Source organism: Rhea americana, unplaced genomic scaffold, assembly GCF_003343005.1.
Source record: "Rhea americana isolate MKP2758 unplaced genomic scaffold, rheAme1 scaffold_5, whole genome shotgun sequence".
Taxonomy (NCBI): domain Eukaryota; kingdom Metazoa; phylum Chordata; class Aves; order Rheiformes; family Rheidae; genus Rhea; species Rhea americana.
This window is the reverse complement of record NW_028186645.1, coordinates 5,959,719-5,970,206: the sequence shown is the minus strand read 5'-3', so window position 1 is coordinate 5,970,206 and position 10,488 is coordinate 5,959,719. Positions and strand designations below refer to the sequence as shown.

The window sequence follows — 10,488 nt, the reverse complement described above, 5'->3', positions numbered from 1 at the left end:
AGGCATCCACAGATGCTCAAGCAGCTCTACGGCCAGCCTGCCATTGCCAGGTGCTTGCCACCTGGGAGGACTCTCAGGCAKCACCTTAGCTGAAGTATTTGCCAAGTTTGGCCTTACTGTCTTGCAAGGTTTTTTAAAATTCTCGTTTAAAAGAAATTGCATCACAAAACTATTAAAAATGCATCCATGCCTATCCCACCAAAGCCCCATGCATCCCAAAGTACCATGTTTTCTGCTAGTGCAAATCAGCAAGACTCTGCTCAGATCAGGTGACAAATCAGCCCTGGGGAACAAAACTGCAGTTGAGGCATTGAAAAGATATATCTGCATTGTGCAAAGACAAGACAGGCACAGGGAAATGGAGATGGTTTAACTGCACCAGTGCCTCCCACAGAAACCAGCCCCATTTCCAGGCACAAGCTCATTTCCCCCCACAACCTCTGCAGGGAGCTGGTTCGAGGCAAAGCAAGTCAGCATCCATGTGGGCTGCCCACACATCGTCCCACCACCTTGTGTGGCCTTAGCTATKGCCCTCGTGCTGCGTCTCAGCCTTGATTGCAGGGTAGTGGCATGCTCACCCCCACCATGGAAAGGGGGGTGCAGCAATCGTACTACATTTGTTTGTGGCTAGAACCTCAACCTTAAGTGCCTGGCAGTGATTTTATTGCAGAAATGTCCGGGTGAAGCAATGTTAGGAGAAGTCCTGGCCGAACAAATAGAACGGCTGAAAGATGTCCAGGACAGGCACTTCATTTCTGCTCTGGCATAGCTTCTCTGCGCTGTAGACTTGAGACCAAGGTTCATGTCCCATCCAGAGCTCACTGTGCATTTCCTTTTTTTGCAGCTTCTGAAAGAGAGTCTTCAGCTATTCAAATGCGCATATTCATGTCTGTATTKTTTTTACATCCTTTTTGCAGAATTATTTCTCTTTAACAGAAGCTACCTGTAGTATCTGGCACTCAGCTCATCACTTATCTTGAAATACTGAATTACTCCAGAATTATGTAAAGAAATCTATATTTGGCCTTACTGCTGCTGTTCAGAGCATACCTACTGTGTTGAGAAACAGAGGATTTAAACCTCCAGAAGGACCAAACCAGGTCCAGGCTCATTTTTAAATATTATCTGATTTACCAGAAAGAAAGACAGTGAAAGGCAGCATGGGCTTTGATCATATCTAATTATGTAGTGTAATATTGGATACAGACTCTTTTCCTGCCACGACCTTGTAATAGTTTGTTTTTTTTTTCTGCCCAGAAAAACAAAATTTCCCTTAAAGAACCAGCTGTGCCCTGCCTGCAGCCTGCAGAAGAATGGCATTAGTCACGTGCAGTCCAACACGTAGCACAATTGTAAAGTTCGCTCTATGAGACTGACAGGAGCTATTCATATCAAACCCTTCCACCATCTGCCTGAATGGCAGGCTGCTGGGTAGCAACGGCCCCCCTCCTCACTGTCGCTCCTTCTTGCCCTCCCTCTGCACGGCATCTGCACTTAGTGCCTGCTCAAAGTCTCTCCCCAAGTGCAGAAAATTGGGGCTTGGAAGCAAAGAGGGGATGTCACTCATGTCAAAGTAGGTTATTAAGAGAAAAAAAAAATAAAAAGAGGAAAAGAGTCAAAGCTTCATCTTGTGGGAACACCAGGTTGCTCTTCTCCTGGGAGAAGAGGTGTTGTTCCAGCAAGGAGGCAAGGAGTGAGAGCAAAGGGGACCACCAGGCAGTGCGGGTCTGGGGAGAAATCCCATATTCTCCCTCCTTTTCCATGCCGAGTGCAGATTCAGGGCAGGAACAGGATGTGAAGGATCCAGCCCTTAGTACCAGGGTGTGAAACCTGCTGCTCTCACACTGAGAGTCTGTGTATTGGTGTATGACAGGGAGGCACGCAGGGAGTCTGTCAGCAACCACCATACGCACATCTTCAGCCATCTCTCAAGTTCTGTCAGCAGGGACTGTGGTCACCTGTCCCAGAGGTCCTTCAGGTCCTCAAATTGGGAATCAGGCTGCTTGTTTTGCCAATGTCAGCTTCTTGACAAAGGAATTTCATCCTCAGAAATATTTATGGAAGTCAAATAAGTTTTTCTCCCTTTCAACATGTTTCTGTAGATCCTAGGGTGGGCAGGCTCAAGTCTCAGACTGAGGTTTTGAGTCTAGCAGATGACCTCTTGAAGACCTGAATGCTAGCAGTGCCCACTTGGGGTTATGCCCCTCTATGGGACATGTCCCAGAGTCCCAGGAAGATCAGATTGACTGGAAAGTAAGGGGTTAATGAGGAGAAAGATTGAGGGAGCATGTGAGAGACACTCCTCTGGCTTTCAGAAACCACTTTCTGGACAAAAAATAGTCATGGACTACTTTACACTYCTCTTCCTGCATTTTACTTTATCTAGGTGAAGTTTCCATCCCTGGCCAGCTGACAGTGAGCAGTCTGTGAGCCTTGGCTTTGCTAAAGGAAGCAAACTCATCTCTCTTATTCTCCTCATGCAAGAGAGTATCCACACCCTAGTAGACACTCCAGCAGCCCTTCTCTGCCTTTCCTTCATTTTAGATTTATCTTTTTTGAATTATACGTAATATTCCAGAAAAAGGCTTAGCAGTGTCCTGCATAATGGTGCTAGTACACTTCTGCATTTTCCATGTTGCCTCYTCTGGTGGCTCACTGTCATCCTATGGCCTGTTTTCCCCTTCTCRTTTCCCAGTGGTGATCTCTCTCCTCATGGCAGGAATTCTTGCTAYCGATCCCTGAGGTGCTTGGCCCAGCATTATAACATTTCTGTCCTTTCCTGYTGCCTGTTCTTCCAGGATGATGCTTAATAATACCCTCCATTTTTGTGCTATCAGCAYGTTATTAACATGCTTCCACTTCTTGTGGCACTGTCAACAAAATGCCTAAACCTCAGGAGCCCTGAGGAACAGCTCTCACATGTTATCTGAAGGATTCCAAGTTTAAAATTTCCTTACAGCCTTTGTGTCCATTTTGAGAGACAAAGGGAAAACCATTAGACATCGCTGGTGTATGCAACCAAAAATGAGARTTTTCTCTCTTATCTTTGCTTCACTTTGACTCACCTCCCCTCTCCTTGAAAACCCAAAGAAGTGAAACCTCAGGGGAATTTCTAAAGAAAACGTTTTGACCATTGTTAAGAAATCTTACCTTTTAGCTAAAAACGTGAAAGCCTTTCCCCCCCCCCTTTTTTTTACTAACAAAAGTTCCTTAGTTAACACTCCTGAAGAAGAGTTGAGGATCACAGCACTTTCTGTACAGACGTGCACCTCAGACATGTAGATACTACTCACCCTGCTCACCCCCAGTCAAGGAGTGGCGAGAAGCCAGTTAGAGCTGACTTCAGTGCTCACGTTCCAGCTACTTGCCAGAAGAGAGCCCAGTTTTTACCTCCCTGCCTGATGCCCTGCCCTGCGTGTCCCATGGAGGTCTTACCCTCTGGCATGTGGCACAGGCAAGGGCAGCTATAATGATGTGCAATATATTGATATCGGGACAGCACTGCACTGATACCAACCAGACCCCCACCGGCAGCTCGGACCCCCACCCATCTCTGCCTGCAGAGTTTAGCAACGCTGTGATGTGCACTAGTCTGTTTTTTATCAGTGAGGTAAACAAATGACAGCACATATTCCTCAGGCCAGGGCTGAAAGTCAGTGCTTTTTATAGGAGAAAAAGAAATCTTGATTATACTAACGTCAAAACAGTGACTTCTGTACAGTCTCTATACTGCCTAGCTGTTCACTAAGCTGCTCTTTCCTTTATAGACTATTAAAAATAACACTGGTGATTTGCACATTCATGTTATTAGACYCGCTAGGTACACTCACTGCTTAGAGGTCACTACCCCATTTAATGACATGTATTGAATTTACCGGGTCTGTTCACGTACTTCAAGTCAGAGTGATGCTGGAATAACTTTGCTGAAAGGGACCCTGACTGTGGAAATAAGCAGTGGGAAGTTTTGGTGTAGAAATGGCTAAAGGCTGACATCATTTACAATGAGCGACACTTTAAAAAAACCTTCCCAGGTATTTTTGTCTAAGAAAATCTTCTTTTCTCTCTCCTTTATTCAGTCTTTAAGGAAATGCTGCATGTTCAGCAGAGGCCTGGCTACAGCCTTAAAGCATACAAATTTAATCTAGTGTGCTACTTAACAAAAGAGAGAAAATACAAAACTTCACATACCAAAAATTCCCTGGAAGACAGCTGTCAGGGGGTGACATGTCAGATATGAAGTAGCTCTCCAGCTGGTCCCTGTCTGCATGCTGGGAAGGCATGTGGAGACATTTTTTCAATTGCTGTACTTGTTTGACACGTTCACAGTGGAAAATGATGTATCATTCTCGAGCCTTTGGTTGGTGGACACTTCAAAGTGCATTGGATCCTCGGAGAGGAGTGCCCTATTGTTAATTGTTCCTTTCACATGTACATTGGGATGAACATGGCGAGAGCAGAGAGGAACAAAAGGGCTCCGGTGGCCTCTTAGAGAAAACCCTGTGCAGCTCAACCTGAGTCTGACCTTGAAAGGGTGGGTTGCTCTGTTTTTCAAATCCTGCTCGCTGGTTCATTCCGCCTCGGTTCCCTGTTGTCATCCAGCTGCAGGGGAACAGGATGCCGGAGTGGCGAGCGCAGCCTTCCCATTGAGGGCTTTCCTCTGCGGTGGCTGCAGGGCAGGGGGGAAACAGGAACAGCCAAAGCCAGATCCTAACATTGGGCACTTGGCGAGGGACTACACACAGGCTGGGAAATAGAGGGCTGGGCTGGGATTCGGCCTCTGCTGCCACCCCAGGGAGGAATTGCAGCTGGGGCAGATGACAGACCTGCAGGAGTGTGATGCCCATGGGAGTAGTGCCCCAGGGAAGTGGTCTCTGGAGGGGATGGGCTTGGCCAGGTCTAAGGGTGGGAAAAGGCTTGCAGAGGGTGTGCCGGAGAGGGGAGCCAAGGTTTCCCTTCTCTTGAGCTTGTACAAATTCTCATGGACTGATGAGCCACATCCACCCTCTTCAGCCTTACTGAGCTCCCAGCTGTCAGACCCAGAGCCCAGCTCAGGAGCCACAGGCAGATATAGCATCTCATAGGATATGACATGGGTTTCCCAGCCCTCTGAAGACAGTTTATCAACATCCTGAGACATTCCTTTCCTCCTAGACAATCATCTCACATCTCTGCCTTCTTTCTGCACCCTTGAGTAACCAACAAGCTTGTCTATCAGGAGATTGCATTGTGCAACGTGGTGTCTAGGCAGGGTTCAAATGCTCTTCAAGCACAGGAGGCAGTTTGTTTCTTCAAACGATGATATGATCCCTTCAAGGGGTAGTTATTTAAATTAGCCAGACAAAAACTTCTCAATGTAGCTTCAGCTGCATAAGAGGAAACTGCATCAGGCATTGGTGAGGCACGGACAGATCAGGCTCTGCTTAGAGTATGAGGAAACTGCTCAAGCAGTTGTCTGGAAACTACCCAGAAAAAAATGAATGAAAGGGAGAAGATTGCAAAGAGATTTGCATGATGGTGTAATGCACTTGATGGAGGGTGCAGCAGGCACAGAGTTAGCTACACTAGGTCTCCCAGGGAAGGAAATGCTTGTGGAATAGAAATTATGAGAAAAGAAACCCTAGTGTCCTCATCAGCTGAGGAAAAGCTTTCTGGCTGGCCTTCTTGCTCTGTCAGCTTTACCTGCTCCTTCAGCCAGGAGCAAGGCGGCCTCAGGATTTTCTACTCTTCTTGTGAAGCTAATCGCCACGAAAAGGTTGCAAAACTAATCTCAGTGCTTGCACATCCACACTATGAGAGAGACGGATCTGGTGTGGCCAATCAGCAGCAATGTCACAGTGTGCATCAATGTAAAGGCTTTGCAGCGCCTCCTGTCACATGATGTTGGGGCTCTGGAGAGTCCACCTAGACTGGAAACACCCTGAGCACTGGAGTCATCACACGTAGCTCAGACCAGACGGGGAGAAACAACATGAATAAGGACAACAGCACCGGGCCTACCAGTATGGGCCACTGAGGAGTCATCCCTAAGGCCTTGCACAGCCTGCTGAGCTCTGCTGAGCTGCAGAGTGTCATATAATGGCCAGTCTGGATCATTGTCCTGCTCTAAGGAACGCCAGAGTAAGAGAAGCAATGTAAAACAGGTATAAAATGCGGTTGTTGGCAGGCTTTTGTGCTCAGGCCTTTGAGGCCACACATCAGCAATGCAGCTTTTGCCTGCTTAACGGAGGTGGGCAGGATTTCTGATGCTGCTTTCCCCGCAGTGATATGTGTGTGTGTTTGGCCCCAGAGTCTGTATGCATCTCTCTGAAGATGCACGAGACTTGGGACCCTTACAGCTCTTTGCATCTCCGAGGCACTGCAGGCTGTCGGAGGCTGGAAAGCAAGACCGACGATGGAGTCCCCATGTGCTCTGGCCTGCGGTGAGGCAGTGGGTGTTGGGGCTGGCAGGCAGGCTGTCACGAGCTCTGCATCRCTGGCATGCCCTGTGTGCACCAGGGACAGGCCTCCTGCTCTCCTGCCAGACGAGAGGGTATGCATCGTGGGACTCCTGGTTTTACTGTGCTATTAAGTTATTGCCACCCCTTAGGACAACCCTGCGAGAAGGCGGAGGACTCGCATAACTCTAGATCAGTAAAGGAAGCAGCTCAATTAGCATTTCACACGCCTTTGCTTCACTCTCTTCTTACCTTCCCTGCAGCGGGCATGCTTTCCCCTTAAAGGATTGTCCTGTTTCTGCTCCTTGCCAGCGTTGGCAGGGTGACAGTAGTCGAGTGTGCAAACTTGTGCTATTGTCCCCAGGCCAGGGGGAGTCATGGAGACCCACTAATATGACACAGGAAAATGTTTGCTGATGGCAATTCTATGGGCTTTGTCTAACTCTTTCTCCATCATGACGACTCGATTTAAGTCTCTAACTGTTTGACTACAGATGCAAGAGTACTATCCAACTCCATCCTTTTGTCCGGGTAGTTTGAATGGGTAATTCAGCTTTTGTGTAACTCAATTGAGGGGGCAAACATAAAGACAAGATTCTTGAGCGCTCAAGCTCCCTTTCCATGGATATCTGCACATCTCTTTAGAGATTTGTTCCTTTCCTACCTTTTTCTGACATCATCCTCCTCTTAAAAAAAAAAAAAAAAAAGAGCTGTGATGGGGAACGGTTAAAAGTAGGCTAGCCTGGTCCCCTGTATTACATTGTCCTGTGCCAATGAAGCATGGTTAGTATCAGCCCCTAGACAGCTTTGGGGAGTGCAGAGAATAGGGTGTCTAAGGTTTCTTAGCTCATCATCAGCATTTTCTCTTTGGATTGTCTTTTTTTTTAAAAAAAAAAAAAGAAAGAAAAAAAGAAAAAAGAAAAAGCCTTAGTAGGGGTGAAGAGGATAGGGGAGAATGGTAGAAATCGCAGGGAAATGATTGTATTTATTAGCTGTCTTTCTGTGGCCGTCCCCATGGCAACAATTTGTGATGGCAAAGAATGTGAGAACGGGGAGGCTAATGCCTGATTGGGATGCTTTGTATTTGGCAAAGTGGCTTCTGATTGGCCTGAGAAAGCCCCCGAACTAGACGGAGTCGATATTCATTCAGCTTACTCAAGTGCTTGCTAAACTGCTTCTAAACACTCGCAGGCTCCGGCTGCTTCTGTAAAGGTTGGTAGTGTATAACCTGCGTAACAAGATTAGCCGGGGAAGGGGGCTCATCTCAGCAGTGCTACAGTAGCAGCCGGCGCGGGTGAGACAACCTCCTGCGCGCCCGGGTGAGTGTGTGTGCTTAGCTACGGGGACACGGGAATTGCTGCCGAGGCTTCCGCGTGCGATTTGAGCGTTATCTAACAAGATTAAGCGTTGGGCTCTCCGGCACGAGCAAGCCAATCCCCGCATCTGCGTGCGCCCGGGCAGCGATGCCGGGGACGCCGGGCTGCGAGCGCGGGGCAACGCTTGCAAAGTTTACCTGCACAGGAGCGAGCTGACGACTTGTTTGTTTAGTTGAGRAGTTTGACATGTTTCTTCCCACCACCCTACCCCAATTTGCTTGATGCTTTTTGATGCTTCGCACTCTAAATCTGCCCATCGTGTTTCACAGATTTGCCAAAGTTGGAAGAGAGGGACTATAAACTTTTAATGGAAATCTCTGCAAGCTGCATTCTGTGAAATGGCATCAGACAGCGAGGTAAAAACCCTCCTGAATTTCGTCAATCTGGCCTCGAGTGACATCAAAGCAGCTCTGGATAAATCCGCTCCTTGCCGCCGGTCAGTTGACCACAGAAAATATTTGCAGAAACAGCTCAAAAGATTTTCCCAGAAATACTCCAGGATCCCACGGTGCCACCCCAGCAAATCCGTGGAGTGCAGCGTGAAGCGGGGCGCAGAGGACAGGAGTCGCAGCTCCCAGCCCGAGGCGGTGGACTCCAGCCACTGCAGAGCTGCCGCCGAGAAGGAGCTGAGGACGGCTGAGGTGGAGGAGACCTTCTCTGGGGAGCAGGTTTTGCAGGAGCCAAACTCCGAGCCCACCAGGCCGGACCAGGTGCCGATGAGGAAGAGACAGCTGCCTGCCTCCTTCTGGGAAGAGCCCCGGCCAGCGCAGAGCCTGCCGGCCAGGAGCTTTCCCACGGGCCTGGACGGGCTCCCCAGCTCCGGAGACCCTCTTCCTTACGAGGGGAAGAAAAACAGAAGGAGCCCRGAGGCTGCCGGCCCGGAGAGCCCCTCTGAGCCCGTGCAGCGTGGCAGCGAGAAGGACCCTGCCAAGGCGCCGGGGCCACCCATGTCCGGCCAGGTGGCCACCTGGACCTGCTGCCCCTTCCAGTGCCCCGGGCAGCCGCTGTACCAAACCCCGGGGGCGCTACCGCCGTCGCCCTTCCCGGGCCTGGGGCTGTGGCGGAAAAGCGCGGCGCTGCCCGCGGAGATCCAGCACTTCTGCAAGGAGGCGGACAGCACGGGGCAGAAACTCTACCGGCCCGTGGTTTTGAAACCCATCCCCACTAAGCCTGCTCTGCCCCCTCCTATTTTCAATGTTTTTGGCTATATTTAGCTGGGGGTGGTGGGAAGGAGCCGGGGGTGTGTGTGTGTGACTTTGAATACAGTAGCTCCGTAAAATGAATGGAAGTGTAATGTCAGACGTGGGCGCGAGCGAGTCGAAGTGCGGAGCGGTGCGCGGGAAATGAGGGTGGTTTCTGTCGAGAGACGGCAGCGGTTGCGCGGGGTTCCTCTCGCACAGGCTGGGGTGAGTTAAACAACGGCTATGAATCTATCTGGGCTGGATTCTCCTCTTGCTACACGGGTGTAAATCAGGAATAAGCCTCATGAAGCCAGTGGCATGAAGTGCAAGGCAAATCAGGCCTCTTTTATGGAAGCGCATTGTTTGAGCCATGGCGAGTTGGGCTAAGAGCCATTCATAATCTGCACTTGTAACACCTAGGAGACCTCCTCCATGTGGGAACATCTTTCTGGGGCTGCCCTGCAGCCACAGCAGTGAAATGAAATGAATTAAACCCATTCAAACAGTTTTTGTGCTTTAATTCCAGGGAAGTCAAGATACTCGGGTCACTTCCTTTGGCATCCAAGAGACTGGAAGGACAGTATTTAATGTAGAAACCATATTTGTAAATTGATTTAAGCTCTTCTTACATGTAAATATTGAGAGAATTAAAAAAAAAAAGAAGGAAGAAAGGAGATAATTTTATCCTAGTCATTCTGCAAATGAAGTCTGCTTATTTTTGTCCTGCTAAGTAGATGCAGATTTTATTTTTAAGCAGTGGTTAGATATGAGGGCTGAAATCTCTGCCCATTCAGAGTGCTATAGATCAACAACAACTCTTCTGAGGCTGGGAAATTAGTTAGTGTTAGACTGCTGCAAATGAAAACAGAATTAATTTCTGAGTGTCAAAAGCACAAATGACAAATCATGTCATTTGCTGAATACAAAAATTTAAAATATAATAGAAAAGTGCATAGCATAGCTTGCCTTGACTTCTGACTAGCAGAAGAGATCTTTTATTTTGCCTGATTTTACGATAAAATCACAATATTTGACTACAAAGTGTTTTCTCAATTACTTTAATGAAGCTGCTTTAGAAAAGCTAATAGTGGGTATTCTCAAGTTAAACATTGCTAAAGCCCGTGGAGAATGCAGTGCTCAGTCACAGAACATGAGCTCTGAACAGTTTATTATTGCAGGCTTACAAATCCATTCATTTATATTGTAAATACTGTAAATCACTGAAGTCAAGAGAAGTATATAATGGGAGGGAAAAAGGGCTCTGATCAGAGAATGGGCTCTGATCTTTCAGGGCCTGAGCCACCTCCCACCGGAGTTAATGGGAACTTCTCCCCGGGTGCAGCAGAAGGCAGCCTCGATCAGTGCGCTCCCCAGCTAGTGCAGCTCGCTAGGGGAAAACGGGCTTAGCTTCTTTCGAGGACAGTGCAGTCATAAGAAAATTAACATTTTAAGCCTTCTAAAGTGTAGCTTTGGATCTTCTGATGGGGCTTGGCATTA

The 10,488-nt window shown here is 48.3% G+C and overlaps 1 protein-coding gene across 1 annotated transcript; it reads left to right on the top strand.

Annotated features, from left to right (window-relative positions):
- Positions 1 to 8,148: 8,148 nt before the first annotated feature.
- FAM181A (family with sequence similarity 181 member A) lies at positions 8,149 to 9,024 on the top strand. The gene has a single exon (XM_085317652.1). It carries the CDS (start codon positions 8,149 to 8,151, stop codon positions 9,022 to 9,024), a length of 876 nt encoding a protein of 291 aa, XP_085173778.1.
- The last annotated feature ends 1,464 nt before the right edge of the window (positions 9,025 to 10,488 follow it).